General features: G+C 37.5%; 4 protein-coding genes across 5 annotated transcripts; 1 reads left to right on the forward strand and 3 right to left on the reverse strand.

Annotated features, from left to right (window-relative positions):
* Positions 1-14: 14 nt before the first annotated feature.
* Positions 15-3608, reverse strand: LOC110424989 (UMP-CMP kinase 3-like). 2 transcript variants are annotated; one of them, XM_021439727.2, is made up of 10 exons: positions 3452-3608; positions 2922-2983; positions 2673-2724; positions 2422-2539; positions 1581-1737; positions 1369-1449; positions 1136-1243; positions 967-1038; positions 309-363; positions 15-228 (listed from the first exon to the last, which is right to left on the reverse strand). In XM_021439727.2, exons 2-9 carry the CDS (start codon positions 2946-2948, stop codon positions 352-354), a joined length of 627 nt encoding a protein of 208 aa, XP_021295402.1. In that variant the 5' UTR covers positions 2949-2983; positions 3452-3608; the 3' UTR covers positions 15-228; positions 309-351. The 2 variants fall into 2 exon arrangements, with proteins under 2 accessions (XP_021295402.1, XP_021295403.1); XM_021439728.2 differs by lacking the exon at positions 3452-3608 and adding an exon at positions 3315-3335.
* A 476-nt stretch (positions 3609-4084) lies between these two features.
* LOC110424987 (phragmoplastin DRP1E) lies at positions 4085-8729 on the reverse strand. The gene is made up of 15 exons (XM_021439722.2): positions 8383-8729; positions 8183-8246; positions 7986-8093; positions 7637-7738; positions 7509-7559; positions 7357-7418; positions 6928-7018; positions 6764-6828; positions 6430-6624; positions 6227-6346; positions 6076-6146; positions 5361-5586; positions 5193-5243; positions 4718-5098; positions 4085-4458 (listed from the first exon to the last, which is right to left on the reverse strand). The coding sequence occupies exons 1-15, from the start codon at positions 8521-8523 to the stop codon at positions 4330-4332; spliced, it is 1857 nt and encodes a 618-aa protein (XP_021295397.1). The 5' UTR covers positions 8524-8729; the 3' UTR covers positions 4085-4329.
* Positions 8730-9205: 476 nt separating this feature from the next.
* NAD-ME1 (NAD-dependent malic enzyme 1) lies at positions 9206-16961 on the reverse strand. The gene is made up of 19 exons (XM_021439721.2): positions 16634-16961; positions 16382-16478; positions 16108-16226; positions 15309-15476; positions 14564-14692; positions 14056-14116; positions 13744-13847; positions 13563-13646; positions 13199-13305; positions 12545-12656; positions 11900-12013; positions 11597-11662; positions 11093-11165; positions 10895-10981; positions 10534-10588; positions 10372-10443; positions 9901-9963; positions 9675-9795; positions 9206-9583 (listed from the first exon to the last, which is right to left on the reverse strand). Exons 1-19 carry the CDS (start codon positions 16811-16813, stop codon positions 9509-9511), a joined length of 1887 nt encoding a protein of 628 aa, XP_021295396.1. The 5' UTR covers positions 16814-16961; the 3' UTR covers positions 9206-9508.
* A 193-nt stretch (positions 16962-17154) lies between these two features.
* On the forward strand, positions 17155-20348 carry LOC110424988 (basic leucine zipper 24-like). The gene is given in 3 exon segments (XM_021439725.2): positions 17155-17554; positions 18079-18880; positions 18883-20348. Coding segments are annotated over 2 exon segments (792 nt in total). The 5' UTR covers positions 17155-17554; positions 18079-18156; the 3' UTR covers positions 18951-20348.
* Positions 20349-22936: the final 2588 nt, after the last annotated feature.

The following is a 22936-nucleotide window of genomic DNA, read 5'->3' on the forward strand; positions in this document are numbered from 1 at the left end:
AAAATGCAAAAGAATAAGAATCACGTCAATCATAACTATAGAAATGGGAGAATTTATTGTGAATTATCAGCATAAGCGTTACGATAACAAGAATATGAAGGTATCAACCTCTCATCATGTATCTATGAACTATATAACCAGCTACTGCTAGCATAAAATGGCAAATACTATGTGATATAAAACCTCACAAATCAGAATACAGAAATGTGCAGCAAACTGTGACATATCCTGCACGGAGGAATGTGATATCAGTGACAAAATGTATGCTTGGTATAGAGCACTTCAGAAATTTGGATAAAGATAGTCACCTTGACTGAATTTGCTCTTTCAACGCTGGTAGAGTTGCAAAGCCTAGGCAGTGACCTGCATATGCCACATATATCAGTCGAGAGGAACATGCAAAGCAATATGGTTTATGCGTTGAACCAGCCATGTTGTGTAATCAAACTATTCTCTGTAGTTGTTTAGCAGTTATATAATTGCTCGTTAATTATTCAAAAATTAATGTATTGAGAGTGCTTCAAATGACCCTCGTGGGTTCCTAAGTAATCCCAAATCTATCCTAAAACATTAAGAATTTATTTTCCTAGCTTTCACAGATCAGTTGCCAAGACCTATATATTATTTTGAGCAACAAATATTTTTCGAGTTCTTGTAGCACTGGATATTTCAGTAAGAATTTCATGTTTTGATACAAAACTCATGCTATGGACAAGTACTACTCTTTTTCTGGTTCCATACATCACCTCAATGGCTCAGTCAAATAGTTATCCTCTACCTCCCAATGATAATTAAATTCTTAATGCTTTACATCACAATATAGAAAATACTATGCTGTTCATCTGGCAATGACACGGTTATCCTCTTTTCTTCTTATGACAAAAACATTCTTTTAATGGGGCACCTATCGACTGCTTCAAAGAAAAGTAATAACGTACGATTACATATACAACTATGACTCTGTACCTTTTCATCTTTTGGGGTGAACACAACTTTAACTTCCTCAAACACCTCTTCAATGGGCTTTGCAGCATCAATCTAAAGGTCATAGCAACACAATATGAAGTTGAGGTAAACTGAAGTAAACATTCCAATCTCTAGAGAATAACCAAACAATTCAGTAACAGAAGTTTACCTCTCGAACCTTCCCCTTGGCCTTATAGTACTCAATCACAGGAATGCTGGACTCTAGAAACACTTTGAATCGCTTCCTTATCGTTTCAATGTTATCATCTTCTCTTCCCTTCATTAGAAAGAAAAGAAAAAGATTAAACCAACACAAAATGGCATAAGACAAAAAGAAACAAGGAGATCTTCTGATATAAAACATATAAATGACCCATAGAAGGAGAGAGAGAATCAAGTAACCTGGTTCCTACTCAGAAGACGCCTCTCCATCTCTTCTTCAGGGCAATTGAAAAACAGGACAAAGTCTGGCTCGATTTTAGTCTGCAGAACCACCAAGTTTTCACCATGTTAGAGTATCTAACTGAATGATGCTGCGAAGACTAGGTTAAAGACACGAACAAGGGCATGTAAACTGCAAGAATAAATATGGAACCAAAGAATGATAAACTTACAACAGCTTCAAATGCTGCACGGTTTTCCTCATTACGAGGAAAACCATCAATAAGGAACTTGTCATTACCACTTTCAAGCATTGCTTTTTGAAGAAGCTTAATTGTGACCTCAGAAGGAACGATCTTTCCCTCTTTGATCATATTCTGAATCATGGTTCTGCAGATCAGAAGACAATACTGTGTTAAATTTGTATAAAATGATCTTGCAGATATGGGGTGGCATGGGGAAAATGGTTCAGATGTAATCAGAAAAAATTCTCTACATACAAAAAGGTTCAAATACAAACAACTGGTCTCGAAGAAAATAAAAGTACAAACAACTAGATTAGTACATGAACCTCCACCCACTTCTGCCTCCAACTCAATGTCAGAATGCAACAAACACAGAAAACATGCAGTTCAGATTCAGGAACCAAAGACGCATGTCCTTAGAATTAAACCAGAACAGAGGATGCAAATAGCTTATCAAACCATTCCATGTCATGTCCAAAGAGAGGGCAAACCTAGAAAATTTCCAAGGATACAGCTTATTGGTCTAAATGATTGACTAGCTGGGGATAAAATAACCAATAATCTTCAATGAAAACAATTCTATATTAGAAAATCCATCAGATCTCAAAAGGAACGACCTAGGCACTAGGCACATCAAGAAATAACAATGATAATCAATCATTAGAAACAAGTTTTTCCTCAATCCAGTAAGTCTAAAAGTTTAATTGTTTTCTTAAAGTGAAGCTGAATCCAGATCTGAATCATGTATAATGATCAGACTGTAAATCAAATGTCTAAAGTTAGCTACAAATCTATGCATGTCTAACTTTTGCAGCCATGAAAGTCATACCCATTTTCAGAACCAGACTTAATTTCTGCTCGGAGAAGATCTCCAGCACTGAGATGGGTGTAAAGAAAGTGTTGGACAATATTTGCACACTGGGTACCTTTCCCACTTCCCGGGCCACCTGCTCAATCAACGAAAAAAAAATAAAATTTAAGAGTCTGTAGGCATTTACAAACAACAAGAGAATTAACTGGATGAAAAGCTAAATGTACAACAATTAACAGACAAAAATAAAAGAGCAGGGAGTGGCTTACCCAGAACAAAACCAACTATTGGCTTTTTGTCGGCCAAGCTAACACTGATATCCTGCAGTCAGAAGGTTATGTCATAAGCTGATGTGGTGGTGAAAAATGGGAATCTATGATAAAGGATGGTTGGAGAGGGCATCAGTTTTCCAAAAGGAAGGTATTTTGACAACGTCCTAATGCATGAAAAGTCTAACTCTTTTGTTCTTTAATAAATAACAATTGGATCAACAGAATAAATTCCATATTCTTCATTACCTTGTTTGCAGCATCAACAGTTCCCATGAGTGAAAAATTAGCTTACTGCCGAGCGTTTAAATCTGCATAAATCCAAAAGAACATAGTTCAAGAAAACGAACAAGAAAAGCAAGAAATCCAAACAAAACACGATGATCTGATCTGTTTAATTACGCACACAAGGTTAACATTGAGTTTTTAAAAATGGCGGAACAAAAGGCAATTCAGAAGATTTGGAAACAAACGTAGGAGGAATCTATAGCAATGCAGGAAATGCAAGAAACAAAAGCAACGTCGCTTAAACAAAAGAAAATACATCGGATCCATGAATTTCAAATCCAATCACATTCACATAGGCGAAGCCAAGAAATTTTATAAAAACAAAATAGACAAAAATGAGCTGAAGCACTCAACCCTACACAGATCGAATCAGAAAACGGATAAAGATGGCGTTTTGGCTGGCATTGAGGAAAGAAAACAAGAAGAGAGTGATCAGATCGGATCCAAGCAGATAGAGAGAATGAAGGAGAGAAAGAGAGACGTTAGCTTACCTGAATTATGAAGTGACGGAGAAAGGACTTTTCTGTCTGATTGGATCAAAATTGGAACTTGGAAGGGCAGGGGAAATTGAAACCAAGAAATGCAGAGAGGGCCTTTTAAATACAGGCAGGCCAACACTTTTGAAATGAGTGTTGCCCGGACCCGGGGGGGATGGAGCGTTTTTCGGTTATTGGCTTCCCAAGGGTATATTCGTAATAACATAATCAAAAACTGGTTGTGCTGTTTGCGTAATTCTAACTGCTGAAAAACGTCAGTCGGGGTGTCGTTGAATAAAGCTAATTATTTGGGGTTTTTTTTCCCTCCCTTTTTCGTCTCAATTCAAAGGACGAAAAGAGATAAAACCGTGTCGGCGTCAGAAAGAAAGATCTAACGAGCCCTTGTCTGCTTGCCCTTTCCACTATAATTCGTCATAAAAGAAGGGAGTTCCTTTATTAAATAAAAATCATAGAATATTCTTCTTTTTACATATATAGGAATATTCTTCTTCACATGAAATAATGTTTCCCCGTCAAGGGGAGACATTTAGAACATGCCAAACAAATGGGATTGAATCCTACATTCCAACCTTATCAAAATTTAATACAAATCAGAGATGCATAGATGAGCCGCAATCAAGGAAAATGTAGAGAGCAAGGCCCGGAAAGAGCTAAATAGATAGATAAACTCAAACATTCGTAACACTACTTTGCTACATAAATATTCAACCCCTCACGAGATTTCCAGAGTCATAAAGAATAGCATAACAGCCAGAATACATCTAACAAAGAATCTAAGCTGTCAAACAATCAACAAAAGTTATACTACTGCTGGTTTCCAATGTGGATGATTCATTTTAGGAATTATATGATATTGTAATACACAGCAAGTATCATCGGGCCCATGATACAGAATCTATCTCGTCCCTTGCTGCCTTGTACAATTCAAGCCTTTTAGCACACTGTTGTCTCCTTTCCATCAACGCTGGATCCTCGTCTAACAATTGCGAGAGCTGCTTTGCCTGAAACAAACAGATGCAAAAACCATACAACCAGTTAATCCGTATCAAGAAATCCAAAGCACTGTTTTGCTCTACACCCAGAACCATACAACCACTTCAATCTGAATGCTGTCACAAACATGATACACCATAGCATATGCACATGGCAGGAAGGTCACACATGACCCACATGCACAGAGCAGTGTCTCACCCATGTTTACGAAAATATTATAATCTTAATAATTAGAATTTTTTGAAATTTAAGGAAAATTGGCGTTACCTCTTTCTTCCCTAGCAGTGTGTAAAAGTGGTTTAGCAATGATTGTTTTGCCTCCTTAACTTGACAGTAAACCACAGCCTTCGGAATTGTGTTCTTAAGTGTCTCTGACACCATTCCAACATATGAGGAAACATTTGACCCTATCCTCCGAAAATGGCCCTCACCATACCGATCTGTATTTGAGGCTGTGGCTGTGGCTGCGGGATTTCCTGCTTTATCTACTTCCTGTGGAAGCCTCCGGAAGAAATCCACCGTTAAATATGATGACTCCATATCCACCAATCGGACAACTGTCTTCTTACTCTCATCCCGAAATCTCTCCAAGGCCTCGTTAGCAGCTGCTGCTATTTCAGCTTGCAGGGTGGGAAAGCGTTTTAATTCCTGTTTATACAAACATCATAAGATTGTCACCTTTTGCAGGATACTAGAACAACTTAAGCTATATAAAATATGAGATTAATTCCCAAACTTTTACCTGAGTTTCCCCTACAGATTTTCTCACAAGTTCTTTCAGGACAAAGTGAACCTACATCAAAAATATTATATCAGCTAAAACTAGTGTGCCAACTTCAGAACTTTGACTACAAAAAGATTTCCAGATAGATCTTGCATGACCACAAAATAATAAAGGATGACAACTTACAGCATCCACAGAAGCTTCAGCTGGTCCCCTGAAATAATTTAATGCCCCTTCAATGAGCCTCCTGTAACCTTGCTCAGGGGCTATCAAGTGTGGTTGATAACCATCTGCCTCAGACACTACTCTCCTCACATTTTGCAGAGAAAGATGCCGGTCGAAGGGAAGCTTCCTCAAAGCAGCAGGTAGCTGGTTGTCAAAAACTCCATAAATACGATCACCTCCAGGTCGCCTAAGATATCATAGTCCAAAGGTGGTATTATAGCATGCAATTCTATAGCTGTAATGGCTTGCAACAAATAAGGAAGATGCTCATAATTTTAAATTTTTAAAGTACTATAGTCAATTAAACACTGACTTAACATCTATTTAAATTTAGATCCTATAGATTAAGTATAGCCATACATCAAATCATGAGATGCAATGAATTAGATTATTTTTGCAACCTTTACTAAGGATATTTTCATTTCAAAAGCAATGAATCAGTCCAAATCTGTCTAAACATATTATGAGCTCAAGAGCATGAATCTAATTCGAGGATAAATTATTTTTAATACTTGAATCCTGTTTCGCCTGGCTTTTGCTTTTAAGAGGTAGATAAACTGAAGAAAAGCTAGACCGAACAGGCACTCAGGCCAATAACCAGCCAGAGAACGAAAAATGGCTTACTCTAAGAAAGCAACAAAAGAGGATAAATGATTTAGTAGCAGAAGCAATTTACCCTCCATCTAGATGCTCTTTGAATATCCGGTCAAATGCACGGCAAAGTTCCAATATGGTGTATAATTGAGCCTAAAATACAACATCACAATTACACACAGCACAGAAAGAAGCTTGTACTTATATGGGGATAGGAAAGCTAAGCTACTCACCCCAGCATCAAGAGCAATAGGCCTACCAAGATAGTCCATCTCTGATTCAAGTTCATCAATGCTTTTGTTTATCAAAGAAGTGATACTTGGTATTCGAGCCCTGATTACAGATTCCAAATGCTGAAAACAAGGCAACATCATCAGAGAGATATCCTTTAAGATTGCAAAATCAATCCTAAAATAGAATGTACTCAAAGTCAAACCTGTGAAAGAAGTTTTGCAAGATACTCTGAACCCATTTTACTCGCTAAGTGACTATAGTCTGGACTAGTGGCAAAATATTCACGCTCCTTGCGTCTTGCCACAATCATGTCCACATTTTTGTTTATATCAGCTTGTGAACGGTTCACAATTCCAACCCAAGGATGTTGCAGCCGGTAAGATCTTCCTTCAAGAACCTTAAGAAAGGAAATAGCAAATGAAAAGTGTCGTGTTTTCATACAAAGTCAGCAACAAGACGAAAACCAACAGATAAAGACACGTAGATACAGTAAATTAAAAAAAATTCTATATAAAAGAGACAGCACAAGAACTCACATCCAGAGCATTAGTCCCTTTGTCCATAAGATCCAGCTTAGTTAACACCCCGAATGTTCGGTCACCTGGTAAAATGGGGGCACAAGATTTTGTCAAAGAAGAATAAACAAGCAAAAATTACTTTGCAAGGATATGCATGGGTGCCGTAGTAAAAAGATACATACCGGAAGGATCTACTTCCCTAGCAAGTTTTATAGCATCTGAAGTTGCTATATCTTGATTGGCTGGAGATATAGCTAGTATGACACAATTAGGCTGCAAGAAGCATAATAATGATTCAGATTGCAAATAAAACACAATTAAGATTTTCCAGTTGAGATTGTTTATGCACATAAGACTTCAAACAAAAAGTATTTATCTAAAGATTTAGCAAATAAAAAATAATGGTATCACAGGTTGGTTAGTTCAATCAATCATATGAACAAGGATGATATTTCTCATATAGTTTTGATTAGAAGATCTTAAGTAACCTTTCTCTTTTCAGTAAACATCAGAATCTAAGTAAAACAGTCCACTTCAACATGAGAGAGAGAGAGAGAGTAAAAAACCATGATCTGTTAACGAAGCACGGTTAAGGTCTACAAGGTGCTTACCTTCTCAACATATGTTCGAACCATGGTTTCAATGTCTTGAACAATACCTTCAGGCTGTCCCTCTGAAAGAATAATGATATACATTCATCAACTGAATAGGAAAGCCAAACAATGAAGTTAAATTCAGATGAAAGAATTAAAATAACACTTACCGACTGCAACTTTTGTTAAACCGGGCAAATCAATCAGGGTTAAGTTGACAACTGTCAGAAGAAAATAAATGGTGTTAGTTAAATAACTCTGATTAAAAAAGAAACATAATTGTGATGTTGTTACGAACCATTTGGAGAGTAGATACTGAGATGAATAGGAACAGGAGATATCTGCTTGGTCTTCCCAGTTATTCTATCAGTTTCATCCTGAATTTCTTTGCGGACCATTGCTGCAAGTTTCAAACTCAAATTAGGAGGAAAAAAAAAATCCATCTTTAACAGAATTTGCAACTAGCAGGTCCAAATACAAGGACTTAAGATAAGTGTTATTCTTTCTTTTTTAATTGCCCATAATTTGAAGAAAGGAAAGCTAAAACATGGCAACGTCCAACAAATTCGTAATTTTTCAGGTATCCAAAGGCAAAGTCATGTGAAAAAGATATGGTCTTAGAATATTTTGTAAAAAATAAAGCATACCAAAATCCGTGAATCTTCTCTTAGGCAGGTGAAGAAACTCAGCATACTCCTGTGACGATTGGTCTGTCTTATGAAGCTGCAATACCAGAGGCCGTCTCGTCACGATTCCTGGACCAAATTAAACATCACTATTACTCCAATTCAAGAGACTAAAATTTTAAAAAGAAAAGGCAGAAAAAAAGAAAAAACGAACGAACCTGATCCTCTGGGAAGAAAGTCACGACCGACTATACTCTCGAGCACTGAAGACTTCCCCGAGCTCTGTTTACAATACAAATACAAAAGAAAATAAGCCTCATAATTCATATTAGACGATCGACTACAAGTCTTCCCCAGTTGCTCTCCTTTTCTGCAAACATCTAGAAACTAAAAGATGTAGAAGAAGAAGAAGAAGAACCTGTCCACCGACGACGGCGACAGAGGGAAGAGCCTCCCAAAGGGAAGAGAAAGCGTTATCGCCGCCGCCATAGTCACCGAGCACCGTACATGCTCGCTGGATCCTATTAACCAAGCCGATCAAGCTCTCCATGGTGGTCATCTTCGATCTTCAAAAATCAGGAAAGCTCTAGAAGAAACGAAAGCTTGGACTTGAAATGAACGCTGAAAAGAATAGAAAGGAGCTTGGGTTTGTAGCAGAGCGATGGACTTGAGAAAGGGGAAAGAGCGGAAATTGATGGAAAGTAAGCAATATCAGCGGACCTTCTTGGACAAAGATTGAGTCCACGCCCCGCACCGTTTTTGCCCTCTTTCTTTCTATCCTTTACCTTTACGCGTTTGAATTTTTGAATTTTGAAAATTCAGAAAGTCGGGGGCCCAAAGGCCCACAACCGTTGCGGAATCAAGGATTTGTTCTAGATCAATTTTTTATATATAGTAACAGTACCCTACTGTTGCCTCGGTTCGGGCCTTTTCCTTTTCTATAAATTAAAAATGTTTTGACGTGGATGGTTGATGGGCGGCTGAGATGCCGTCGACTGAGAGGGTAAGGACAAGGAACCAAGAGAGGGGAAGCCATATTTGGTATCATAATCCAGCTAAGCTATCCAACTTCTGTTATTTGTCTTCGTTATGTTGTTTCTAGTTAAATTAAATAAATGATAAATGTTCCCATCCCAAACTTGGAAGCTTCTCTCTCTCTGTCATCAGCGAAATTTCCATCTCTAGTTTTCATGCCCCATATTAACAAAATTCCTTTGGACAATATAACAGTTCAATGCAGATTAGAAGAAGCAAATCGTGCACTCATTTGAATCTAAAAATAGACTTATCTATATCTACAACGCAACTTGGAAATATAGGTGCCAATACTTGCACGCAATGAATTATCTGACCAGCCAAATCAGTATGTAGTAGAAGAATTGATGCTGGTACTAGGTTTAGTCCAGTGTAAGTGCCAAGAAAGCATGCTTTCATTCTTGCATTACTAGCTTACCACAAGCTCTGCTGGATTTATAATTTGGTGCACAACATCTATGACTGGGGATGTTTTAGAATGGATAAAACATGCGTGGGTGGCTGGCAGGCTAATCCTTCTTGTAAACCAGAGTTGGGTATTCTGGACTCCACATGCTCTTCTGCACGTATTCTAAAAGTTCCTCCTGCATATAAACAAACAGGTTTGTCATTGTCAAGTTTTTCAGTGCTGGAAACATGGGAAGATGGACATTTACAGATCAACTGCCAGATTACCTGGCTCTGACAGATTTTTTGGAGCTCTCGAGCATCGATGTCACGATATCCTTCTGCCAGATCTTCTTCTACAGCTTCCTTCACCACTGCTGCAGCTACCTCCTTTGTTATATCCCTTATCCTACAAACAAAATTATAGACTTAGCCAACGGCTTTAAGTTGAAAGCTCTTAACTTCATTCGCCAGGTGACAGAAAGACAAAAAAGAAAGGCCACTCATCACATACTTAGATATTGGAGGGTATATGATCCCCTTGAGAACCTCCTCTTCAGTCATGTATGCAGCCAGACTGCATTTGTCAATTGAACATAACACGAGTCAGTTTCCAATTCAGTGGCTAAGCACCAAATCTTCCTCTTTAAGCAATTAATTATCCAAGTCCCTATATCAGAGAGCTCCTGGCGTACACCCATCAAAACTAGCATACCATTTGGGGCAACTAAAAAATTCTAGTAAGTTAATAAAATATTACAATAAATCAGGACTTGGTCCACAAGTAAGTAACTCATAAAATCCGCAACATAATTAAAAGGATTAGAAAGTGATAACAAACAGATCCTAATCTCTAAATTTCTTCATGCAGAATTTGAAGTAGCTCCGTGCGAGTGGTATGCAGTAACTGCCTTGCCCGTTGAAATATTCTGAACTCAGCATTCACAAATATATTTATCAAAAACAAAAGACAAATGAGACACACCGTTCTGCTGCAGCCTGTAGCATGCCGTCTGAAATGATCCTAGAACCAGATAGAAGAGTTCCAAGTCCAATACTGCATAAAAGATGAGTGAAAGTTTAGAAATGATTAATTAGAGAAACATTAATAAAAGACATCTTTATGAAATGAATTGGCAAAACTGACCCTGGAAAGAGATACATGTTGTTTCCTTGGTTGCAATGCCCAACGTGGCCATCTCCTAAATTGTTCAAAAGTTACAATCAGTAGACCTTTCACTCTCGTTCGAGAATATTAGGGAAAAAATTTTATGTTCAGAACTTGTATCAAAATCAAGATGCTATAGAAATTCAGGTGACAAATGAGCAGCTTGTACAATTACCAGCTATAATCTTATACAAGTTCAGGCATTTATAATAAACAGAGCTTAGGTTGGTAGCAAAAATATATTTAAACCAGCCCCACATGTGAGCAAATTGCAAAGGACTACAAAAATTAAAAAGAATACTATGTGGACTATGTTTAATAATATAGCCTTGGCACATACCAAGATCAACATCTCTAAAAGGACTTCCACTTGCAAATATAATGTTGTCACCTACAATGGAGAAGGCTTCCTCTGGGGTGCACTCGGCTGTAATAAATAGAAAAAGAAAAGGATAAAAGATCAAAACGAATTTGTTTACAAATATGGAATATGGAAGGCCCTAATCTTATATCCCCAAAAAAATTAAAAAAATTATACCATTTTTTGTAGGGTTTGACATCGCAAAGATGGCTGGTCTAGTGGAAGTTGAACCTTTAAGAGCTTCTAACACCTAAAACAAAAAATAAACTTTACCCAATTTGCAAAAAGACAGGCAAAATAGATTTGGCTAGAAGGTTAATGAAACGCATAGATTCTGAGGAACAAAACTAAGTCTAAAATTTCAAAAATATTCCTTCTGCAATCTGGAAGCCAATTGCCAAATTTTACAGTATACCATCTGAACACTTTCTTCAGATTTAAATATATGGAAAAGGAAATGCAAATAGTGAATCTTTGCTTTACAAGCAATACATTCTCATAATAAGGTGGATGATCACAGGGCTTCAGGATCTAAAAAGTTGTTAATTCTAAAAAAATAAATTAACATTCTGCTAAATTGCCAATTAACACAAATGATGTTCAGACTGTGATCGTAGATTCAATCATTCTCTTAAACAGCAGGAGCCAATGTATTGCTTGATATGTAAATTCGCTTTATACCTCTTTGGAGAACAATCCTCCAACTGCAGATAACCCAAGAAGCACATCTGGCTTCACTTGCTCCACCTGTTTAGTCAGATTAAAGAAAGGTCTTACAATTCGGAAAGAGAAACGGAGACATCACAATATATCTTATGACACAACTTAGAAGCAGGTAAAAACTAAAACAGGAAAGAACATAATGAGACAAAAGTCATTTGCCAACAGGGCTCCATTATTTCACACATGGAAAATAACATGACACTGTAATCTACTATAATATATTGACTTGAAAAAGTGTTACTGCGCTAGCATTTCACAGACCACTTCCACAAGACTTGCACCCTCCCTTAATCCCTGACGACCAGCTTCTTTGATTTTCCTTGCAAATGGCAGGGCCACTGGATCAATATTTTCACGTTGCTCTGTGATAAGACCCTGGATCCAATCAACACATTTAATTAGAATGTATAGCTAATGCAATTTGGTCTTCCTCATGGCAAGATAACTATGCAAAGGTTACATTAAGCCATCACATTCTAACAGCCAGAATCTACAGCAGCAAAATGTAAAAATGACCACAAATAACTTTATAATGTGTAGAAATGTAACTTGTATAATCAACTGGTTATTTAGCTTTAAGGCATCACAAGAAATGGTGTTGTGATACTGATAACAATGAATGCAATCATATCGTTATTTTAGCCATCTTTTAATCTACTTATAGTGTTCCTGCCTTTTGAAAGCAAGGCAAAGTCATAACATGGTAGGAAGTAGCTGATGGCCCAATTCACCAGTTCTATCTTCCTGGCATATTCCTCCATCCACTACCTTCTCATTAGCTTTCCAATTTCAGGATGAAATATTAGATGAAAAACTATGCCCAAATATTGAAAAAAAACCTATTGGCCTTAAAAGCACAACTCTCTAACCAAAAATTCTTTAGTTTTAAGGGAGTATACTACTTACGTTGGCATCAACAACCCAGAATTGACTCTTTGCGCTATCAAAAGCAGTCTCGTTATTTCCTAACATCCTTGCCATTGTTTTCCTTGCAGCATTGAGAACCCCTATTCCTGCACTGCAACAGTATAAAGATTATGCAAACAAGCCCTAATATCTCCTACTAGCATGCAGAGTCTTCCGTATTAGTTTTCACAGGAAAACACTAAAAAGACCAAAAAATAGCAAACAAATCAGTCAGCAGATACAACAAATTTATGGAAATGTCTGATAAAATGAGAAGAAATCCAGCCACAAGCAAACCAACAACCAAACCATCTTAAGCATGAGCAATATAAAGCTTCCATATAGAGTAAGATGAATAATAAGCCAAGAAAGAGTTCTAATTTTTTATTTGGAGGAATCATTTCTTTTTTTTTTTTTCAGACATACAGGGAGAACAAATGAAAACACATCTAGCACAAAGTAATTAACTTGCTATAATCCAATTTCAGTTCATAAGTGAGGAATTTAGTAAATCAGGTACCAATGGAAACAGTCTAAGCACTAAAAGCAACCATCACATATATAAATATCTAACATAGCCATGTTATCTCTTCCCTAATATTGGTATTATGACAATCCACAACTTAGCCTCACAGAGTAAGCTACAAAACTAACCTTCCAGCACCAGCAACAACAATCTTTTGCTTCGGAAAGTCAATCATTGGCCTCCCCTGTGCTCTTACAGCTCCAAGAAGACCAGCAATTGCAACCCCAGCTGTTCCCTGCTTAGTAAATTGATAGAAATTATGCCAGAATGTAAAGGCAATTAAATCTCAATAAAATAAATCAAATAGTGGCTAAGAATAAATTAGAACATAAAATTGGAATAGTAACATTTGAAAGAATACATTATAAATTGCTTAAACAGAACTTAAAATATGATATCCAAAGAAACAGGTGACAACAAATGGAATGTTTTGCATTAATAAATCAAGTCAACATGATAGATTATCTTGTATCAAGAGAAAATCTCAATTACCTGGACATCATCATTGAACATCCTGTATGTATTTCTATAACGCTGCAATAACTTAAAGGCCCACTTACTCTGGAAATCTTCAAACTGCAGAAAACCAAATCTGCTCATATCTCTTAAATAAAGGTACTCCAATTTAATTCTAGACATTATTCTGTTTAACAAGATAGACATATCTATGTACCTGCACAATCACATTTGGCCAACGAGTAAAAACAGCCTCCATGAATTCATCAATCACGGCAATATACTCATCACCATCAAGACGATGTTGTTGAAGCCCCAGATCTATTGTCAAAAAATTATGTAAATATGTAATCTTCATTCTTTTGCAGAACATAAAATTAACTCAGAAAGCATGCAAGTACAAGATGTCTAGCTAATGAAAATTGGCTAGTGCTAGTAAGGCCACAGACTACAAGCATCACAACAAGAAGTCAAAGCTTCATAATTTCTCTTTTTATGGTTCCCCAAAATTGGATAATGGAAAACTTACACAAGGGGTCTTTAAGCAACTTCTCATTGTTAGTTCCAACATCAATCATGACAGGAAGTACCTAATGCAAGGGAGAAAACAGAGGAAATATTTGTAAAATTCCCAGTATATGGTCAAGCTGGGCAAGACCACAAAAATTAGCATGATATGAACTGCCATTTAATAAGATTAGAAAATGGTTGAAAACAAAAAAATTAAGTGACTGAGACTTGCAATGAGCCCACAAACAATGAAGATCAACACACAATCAAGTCTAACTCTCTCATATCATTTTCAGAAAGTAAAGCTACTCTGAAGTACGGAGATTAAAAAACCAAAGAAAATGGATATAGAACTTGAGTATTTACAAATGTTATCATATAAATCCTTATTCCATTATTCCAGCATCTGAAATGCAGGCATATAGACTGACAATCTTTAGGGGAAACTCTGTGTTTTCTATTATAAACATCGACGTAATAAAAACTTCTGGCATATAAAATAAAAGAGTAGAAAAAGAATAACATACCCTCTGAGGATTGATACCAGCAGCAGCAACATACAAATCCAGCTTCCCTATAGCAATTCCAATTCCCTGAACTCCAAGGTCTCCAAGACCCAATATTCTGCTTCCATCCGTAACAACTATCATATCAACCTGTACTCAATAAAACAAAATAAATAAACTGGAAGCTTATCAACCTGCAAACTAGTCTCCATAAAAAACCAAAGTGTTTCTGAAATACTGATACCAAAATTCATGCAAGCTAATACTAAACCTGATCTGATAAAGGAAGAAGAATCCAGCATTATTTTGTCGCACTACGAAGACAAATAATTATGTTGCCGGAACTTGAACTACAGGTAACTGAATGAAGTAATCACTGAGTCAAAAACAAATATCTATAAAGAACAAACTTGGATGTCTAAGTTTCAAAATTCAAGAGCAGCTCTACAACATTTAATTTCTCCACAAGAAGTTGCCCATTGAGCCTGATGGTAGTCAAAATTGAAAAGACATGCTGCCCATACACCACAAAGCGAAAGGCAAAGGGATATTTTACCGTGCACAAAAGAAACAGAAAAGACAAAATAACAAGTCAAAACCGTATTAAAGCATAGGACTAAAATATGCATGTCATAGAAAACCATTTCATTTTATCACCAGGCAGGGCCACAACAAAGCAATCGAGGACATAGCTCCACAAGTGGGATCAATTCAACTAAGGAAAGAAGTTCTACAATATACTGCATCATTGATATGTAATGCAGACCTGATCAGCAGGCCAGTTGTAAACCATAGACATCATTTCTCCACGATCTTCTGCACTAAAGTACATTCCTCGAGGCCTCCTAAACAGACCACTATAGTTCTGGCAAACAAGACCGACAGTTGGAGTGTAAACTATAGGAGCATATTCCTCAATGTTGGCAATTAAAACCTGTCAGAGTCAGAAATAAATATCCTTTAGATATATCATCGAGAAGATGACAGAGTCACTGCATACATACTACATACTCTGAAGAAAAGATATGCACAAGTAAAGCCACTAAAGCATGCCATAGTGATTCTTTTTCTTGACACTTTAAGCTAATTTCAAGTAAGAATGTAGGAAAGATGGTTGTTATCGCATTGGAGATGGCTTATAGGGAACCGAAAGTGAAATAATTAATGGGGAAGGAATAATGGAGTCATTCCATTAACAAAAAATGGAAGCAACATGAAACTCAGAAAAAGCAGAAGAAGAAACTAAGTATAATAAGTAATTAATACAATGGCATTTGACTGATAGTAGTCGTGTTATTGGATTTCATAGAAACATTTGTTAGACATTGGAGAATGTGTTATAGCATTAAGGAGGTGAAAAGGAGTTTTTCTGATAACCAGTTATCTTATCATTAGAAAGAATCTACACATCCAAATTCAAAGGAATCACATATTGTTCTTTCCAACTAGCTGGAATGAACAACAACTACACAGACAATATCATTAGGTGGAAGAAGAGAAACTTTTAAAAGCTAACTTCTAAAAGCATTATAGAGATCAGCATGGAGAACATAAAATGAATTTACCTTATAGTACATGGTCTCATTTCTGTCATGCAACCGATTAAGAATCCGCCACTTGGCAAGAGCATTGGGATCAGATGGTCCATCTCTAGCTTGAACTTCAAGCCTCTTCAAATCAACCACTGTTAATTAATGAATTACCGATATGAAAATCATGGACATAACAATGTGTGCCATCATGGTCAGCAAAAGCCGATTGATCATTCAAAATCCATACATAGAAGGATTTCATATTGCTCAGCAGCATAAGCACCAGTCCTATATCAATAAAACTTACTGAAGCGTTCAATTTGCTGTTCAGGAGACATTATATTCGGAGGAAGAAGGCCACGAAGATCCAGACGATCTCGTTCCGTCATGGAAAATGCTGTTCCCTAACACCAAACGCATTAAACCAAATAAGAAAACTGAACTCCTGTAGCTAATTGAAGCTAAAAAGGGGCATAAGTAACGAAATCAGCTTTTTGAAAACTCAAATCGGGGACTGAGCATTCGAATCCGAGCTAAGATTTAAAGAAAAAAAAAGCACCTTGTTGAACCAAGGATCATGAAGGATGTCGAGGCTGCGCTTATGGACAAGGCTGGGACGGTGGCCCTCCGCCGTTGTAAAACATTTCGGGCGAGCAACAGCCGTAGGATTGATGATGCTCCGTTTAAGGCGTCTGATCAGAGACGTCGCTGCTCGGGTCTGATTCCAAAAGTTTGACATGTCGTTTTTGTCCAGCAATCAGTAGCTCCAAAACAACACCACCACCACGAAGAAGAAGAAGAAGAAGAAGTAGGGAGTTTGGAAGTAGAAGAAGAAACTTGGAAGCGATTCAGTGGGAGTAAAAAATGGAGGAGATGTCTCAATTTTCCAAAATTTTAATATAAAATAAAAAAAAAAAACACCAGTTGGTTGGACGTTGAGTTGGACTTGTAATGTCTGCCCTTTCCACATATAGTAAACCATTATGACGACATGGGCTTAGACGATTTTTAAGCCCAATTGAGTCCATTAATCCTGTCTTTCCATGGCCCATTTACAGCCAGCTCCACCCGCCAACATATAACTGCCATTGTCCTATCCAAGGAAAATTCCTGCTTCCAAAGGGACAAAAGTGGTAAGCTTAAGCTTTGGATCTACGAGAAAATGGGAAGGCGAAATGAAATAGTGCAGGCAGTCTGCATGGCGTTGAATCGTGCCAGCTGGCTACTTAACGAGCAGACAAGAAAGAAATGAAAAGGGGTTAGTTAAACAATGTCCCTGACTGCGAGGCATGACGCAGGCCGACGTCAAAAGTCTTGTGGACTTATACAACTTATTTCCAACAGATAAAATGCATAGAAAAGTACACCAGAGGCAGAAATGCTTTTACTTGTTGCCCCCTTTGCTTCCCTGACAATGCCTGCCTGCCAGGGGAGTTGAACCATCATGATCATGCTCATACCATCTTGCTAAAAACATCAGGTAATCCCTATTTTGATGCACATCATCATCTTGGGTTTTTTCCTCCCCTCCCCTCAGATCCTGTACAATTCTTCTTCTTCTTCTGCAGCTTTCGATTGTGATTGATTTCTATGTCAAAATCTTGTCTTTATGCTTCTTATCACCTTCTTGTGAGCAGTTTCCATCTGGGTTTTCTTTTCATTGCCAAGACAGCATGCTTTATTGGTATGTTAAAAACCGACTTCTCTTAGAAGTCATTAAGGATTTTTCTCTGCTTTTCAATCTCAAGCTGTTTCCTACTTAATATTCTTGATTGTGACACTTGATGCGCTGGACAATCGATTGATTCTCTTATTGGAAGCCCTGTGCTTCTTTGCATATATTCTCGAGTTGTCATATCGATTGTGGTGTGGGAATCCTGCTTTTTCGTCGCGATTAATTAATATTGTTATCAATAAATTAGTATGATAATTAATTAGTTAGCTTCATTGCATAAAAAGATTGCTGCTTGGTAGCAGTGGTGGCGCTTATTTATGAAAAGTTAGAGTCTTGTCCTGCAGATGTGCGCTCGCTTCTGAATTGTGATGCTTAGCTGTAAGTAGCTTTTGTTAGGAGCGCCAGGGATGAACGGAAACATGGATGATGGGGAGGTAGAGCTTTCAGATCATGTTCTACTATCCAACCCTGATTCATCTAGCAATTTTCAGGATTCAACATCTGTAGATTTAATAATTGACGAATTCTTCAAGAACACCAGAACATGTACTCACACTCACACTTGCAACCCACCTGGCCCTGATGCCGCACATACACATACCTGCTACCACACACATACCCAAGTTATTACATCTGAAGAGGATGATCACCAGAACAATAAGAACAGCTCTAGTTTGAAACCAAGGAGGCCTTCAGGGAATAGAGAAGCAGTCCGGAAGTATAGAGAGAAAAAGAAGGCACATACTGCTTATTTGGAAGAGGAAGTTAAGAAATTGCGCTTACTGAACCAGCAACTAGTCAGAAAATTACAAGGACAGACAACACTTGAAGCAGAGGTTCTAAGGCTCAGAAGCCTTTTGGTAGACCTTAGAGCAAAGATTGATGGTGAGCTGGGTGTTTTCCCCTTCCAAAAGCAGTGTAACAATGCCACTATTTTGAAGGAAGGTGATTGTGGGCTGCAATCTACTGATGAGTCAATCGGTCTACAATGTCAGACCGATTTGCCATGCTTCCATCCACATGCAGGATCGTCATCACAGGCTAGCATTGGTGGAAGCGAGAAAATGAATATATCCTGGGAAGGAAACTGTCAGCCTGCAATTGTAAATTGTCAAGCTAACATAAATCAGATGGAAGTGTTGAAGGACACCACGTGAACGCAGTCAAAATCTTGGTGTCATGTGCACCCCAAGATGAGTAACTGCAAGGGAAGAGCTCATTTGTAAGTCTCCATATATTTGATCTTCATCCATAAAAAGTCTGTCCAGGTCTTTTCCAGTATGCTCATTATGCAAGCATAGCATTACATGCCCTGGTATATAGAATAACAATGCGAGGAGTGTTTGTTAGGTTGATTACCACCGTAAATGCATATGTATCACATGCCTGAATACTACAACTTTAGCCTGACGGAACCATGTAACCGAGAGTCAAGAACATAACATCTTGTTTTGATCTTTTAACAGCTTATATAATACTAGTACTAGCATGTAAATATTTACACTGCTGCTCCTTTTGAAATCACATGGAATAGCATAATAGTGCAGTTAAAATTTGTCTTCCCTGCTTGCTGGATAATTGTTGTTGATAGGTCATATTGTTATCTTACTTCATTCTTGCATGCTGTCAATTGATTATAAAAGGAAAGGTCGTGCAAGATTCAAGTTTCCATACCAGTTCTTTTGACTAGCAAATGAAATTGATAATTTTCTTTTAAGTCAAGGGTAGTTGAAGAAGTAGGTAAAAGCATGGCAGCATCTCTGTCGCTATGGACAATTGGACTGCATACATGTTGTAGGAGGCCGACTGTGCGCTTATCAGAAAACACAAGTTAATTGGGCCCAACTCTCTTCGTTTTCGAAGAGGAGATGCAGCTGGATCAGATAGTGCCTTCGTATTTGGACCCAATTCCGTTCAGGTTAGGGCCGACTACGGTCTGCATTTTACCATCGTATGAAACCAGGCCTTTTAATAGAAATCACTCACGCAACAAGAGGACGAAAGCCTCTCTCGCTTTCAAGCGTCATCCGGGATGTCTGACCTGAAAAGAAGTTTAGACCAAAAATTGGACTTAATTTAAGTTATTATTGGCGAAATATGGACCCAAATCAAAGAGTTGTGAACAATCATTTTCTTCCTAAGAAGTCTTACCTGCTAGTACTCATAGTGAATCGATACTCCTGCATAAGATAAGTAACATTTCAGAGGGGATTTATAAAGGAAAAAAAGACCACAAAAGCAGAAGAAGCAGACAGGTTGAACAGTGCAGAGTCACATCCAGCAAAGGAAAGCTGAGCCAACCTCTCTCTCTGACTTCATTGAATGGGCAATTTGGCCAACGAAGCAGTGAGGGGTCCCATGCATCCAAATCATTCATGCTCACACTGCTTCCCCCATTTGCCTTTAAAAATAAAACAAAGTAGAAATAAATATGTATACGGGGCTTTCATTTCATTTCAAGACAAATCAGGCAGCACAGGAGGCCACATGGGTTATCCTGTTCCTCCTCCGTCCTTCTGTCTCTCCTTGCCCTATTTTTATTTCCAAGTTTCCTCCCTTGTTCTTTTAATATCTCGATTCTCGGCTTGTCTTTTCTTTTGTATTGTACTATTATTTTTTTAATCATATCATAATATTTCATGATTCAGAGACAAGATTCCTCAAGCCCCCCAACCAATGTTGCTAGTCGTATATTGTAGTTTAATGCTTCCTCCCCTCCCCAAATCCTATATTCATAGTAATTAGTAGTAATGAACTCTCAACGCAACACCGAGAACAAAGCCATTTTTGGATAAGAAAAACTAGTATGATGAACCCATCAAGTTTAATAATTGAAAGATTCTAAATTTGCATGCCATTTCTCAAAAATAAATGACTAGATAAATTGAAAGAAAAAATGAAAACGACATAGCAGTGTACTATATAACATGGTCATTTACGCTTCAACCTAATGGAACGTCCACGTAGCCACCTCATTACTGCTTCAAAACAAAAGGTATTCTCCCACATTCCTTGGTATACATCTTCCTAATCTTTATAATAAAATGAGATGAAGGTACCTTTTCTTTTCCATTTTTCATTGGTTGTTTTACTCTACTTGAAGATGATCATGAGGATGATATTGATTTTCAAAAGAATCATGATGATCATATTACAATTCATGAATGATTGCATGCAAGGCTAAGTATACTGTGGTTTCTGTCAATGTGAAATAAGGAAAGAGAGGGGCTTGGTTTTTTTTTTTTTTTTAGCAAAATGAAGATATTAATCAGGGTGGGAACATGGAAGTAACCGGAGGGGGTGTGGTGTGGTTCATCATAGTTATATTTTTTTTTTTTCTGCTTTTGATGGAACATAATGGTCCAAATTTATTTCCTATCCAATCATTGACCAAAGAAGAGGGAAAGAAAAGTTTAAACAGGCAAGTGTTGAGTGGAGGTGGCCGCTGGAGCTGGCGCTGGGCCATAACGTATTTATTTGGGAAAACAAAGCAGCTGCATCCTTTTCTTCAAGTTTTTTATTTTATACATAAAGTAGCTAGCATGGTGAAAGGAGACGACTTTGCATAACATGGAAAACAAAAATATTTGCAGAATATATATATATATATGAACCCAACCATTGGCTTGCCAAATTAATTACACTGTAACATCTTGAGTTGCTTTTCTGTTTACTGTGATTATTGCGCTTAAGTGAATCGAGAAGTTAAATAAAACTGCCCATCCTTTTTGTTTCAGTGCATGCCTTTCCTGGTGTCCATGTTTTCCTGTATATAAATAGCAAGTTTTAATATCAAAAATTGGTAAGAATCCCAAAGTCATGAGGAATCATTTTCGAGAAGAAAGACAGCTTCAATGCTAATGAATGGTTTATGCAATTCTCAACAAGTGAAGAACAAGCCAAGCAAAAGGGGGTAACATTAACAGAAGCAACTCTGATTTTTAGTAATGAGGTTCTCGTGTTGCATAAAAGGAAGAAAAAAAGAAGGCCTTTATGCATGTGTGAAATGATCTCTTTCTACTTGGAACAAAAAAGCAAGAAAGAAAAGAAAATGATCATCTCTTTCTCACAGGACATGTGAAGCGAGGACAACAGCCGAAAGGTGTTGGAAACCATGCATGACACCACACGTGCAGAGGAGCGTGCAAAGACAACACTGTTTAACTTGAGACCATAGCAACAAGCTAAGGTTAGATAAAAAGAAAAGCTTTGCACAAAGGCAGGGAAACAATCAAGCAGACAGTAGTGAGCCTGAAAATTAAAAGCCTGATTGCATTTGGTATCGTGATTAAGGGGCAGACAAGGTATCTTTGTTCGACACAAAGCTCCTCTCCATTTATAGACTTCTTGCAAATCCAAGCAAATGCCTACTCCCCCCATCTTTTCACAAAGTTGTTTTCCTAGGGAACACAAATTCATGTCTCTATTTCAAATTTTCATTTGTTGTAGGGACTGCCCACCTCTTGTTACCCTCTGATTATTGCTTTAGTTGGATTAACCTCCTCCTCTCTCTCTCTCTCTCTCTCTCTGGTTGGTAGGTTGGCATTAGTGTAACTTTTGGGGCCATGTCTCTTTTCTTCCTTTCCATAATTGAGCAAATTGTGTGGCTAGCTTAAGCTTCGTATCTTAATCATAAAATGCTGTACAAAGCAGCAGTTAATCCTTTTGCTACCTAGGGTAAGTAATCTATGTGATTACAATTTACCCCCTCTTAGAAAAGTGTGCTTAATAAATCATTAGCATCGCTAATGATTTCAGTTAAATTATATGTCAATCGTCACTCAAGTTAATGTTATTACGTGATACTTTTTCTTTAAAGGACTCGAAAATGAAAATTATGGGTCATATTGCTTCTATTATTGAAATTTCTTTATCATGTTTTAACCAATCACTAAATTTCACCAAGACAGGCCACCAACTTGGTAAGATGTTTGCCTTAACAGTACTCTAGCTCAAATAATCAAAGTCCTAATCTCACAAGGCATTTCTTGAGCATATTGTTCGTAGGGGGTTTAGCAAAATGTGCTTTCGTTTGGAATTTGATTAAATAATAACATTGCAGTTTGGTAGTAATGTGGGTCGTGATACACCTATTTTCCTAGTCAAGAGGGAGCCAAAGGTTGTTGAGAATCAATAACCTTCCAAATTTGTATGATGTTGTTTGGTTTCATGGTCAGTCCTCCATAT

This window comes from Theobroma umbraticum, unplaced genomic scaffold, assembly GCF_002168275.2.
Source record: "Theobroma umbraticum cultivar Fairchild unplaced genomic scaffold, ASM216827v3 scaffold_81.0, whole genome shotgun sequence".
Classification (NCBI taxonomy): Eukaryota; Viridiplantae; Streptophyta; class Magnoliopsida; order Malvales; family Malvaceae; genus Theobroma; species Theobroma umbraticum.

Bases quoted from the DNA above. Each gene is read 5' to 3' on its own strand.
- LOC110424989 (XM_021439727.2), bottom strand. From the start codon at position 2,948: ATGGGAACTGTTGATGCTGCAAACAAG. The intron at 2,725-2,921 runs GTAATGAAGAAT...TTCTGACTGCAG, and splicing joins CTGTTGATGCTGCAAACAAG to GATATCAGTGTTAGCTTGGC. The intron at 2,540-2,672 runs GTAAGCCACTCC...TTGATTGAGCAG, and splicing joins AATAGTTGGTTTTGTTCTGG to GTGGCCCGGGAAGTGGGAAA.
- LOC110424987 (XM_021439722.2), bottom strand. From the start codon at position 8,523: ATGACCACCATGGAGAGCTTGATCGGCTTGGTTAATAGGATCCAGCGA. The intron at 8,094-8,182 runs GTTCGTTCGTTT...AATTTGGTCCAG, and splicing joins CTTTCTTCCCAGAGGATCAG to GAATCGTGACGAGACGGCCT. The intron at 6,347-6,429 runs GTTTGACTTTGA...CCTTGTTTTCAG, and splicing joins TTGCAAAACTTCTTTCACAG to CATTTGGAATCTGTAATCAG.
- NAD-ME1 (XM_021439721.2), bottom strand. From the start codon at position 16,813: ATGTCAAACTTTTGGAATCAGACCCGAGCAGCGACGTCTCTGATCAGA. The intron at 15,477-16,107 runs GTAAATTCATTT...TGACTCTGACAG, and splicing joins ATGAGACCATGTACTATAAG to GTTTTAATTGCCAACATTGA. The intron at 13,848-14,055 runs GTAAGTTTTCCA...TTTTGACAATAG, and splicing joins GTTGCTTAAAGACCCCTTGT to ATCTGGGGCTTCAACAACAT.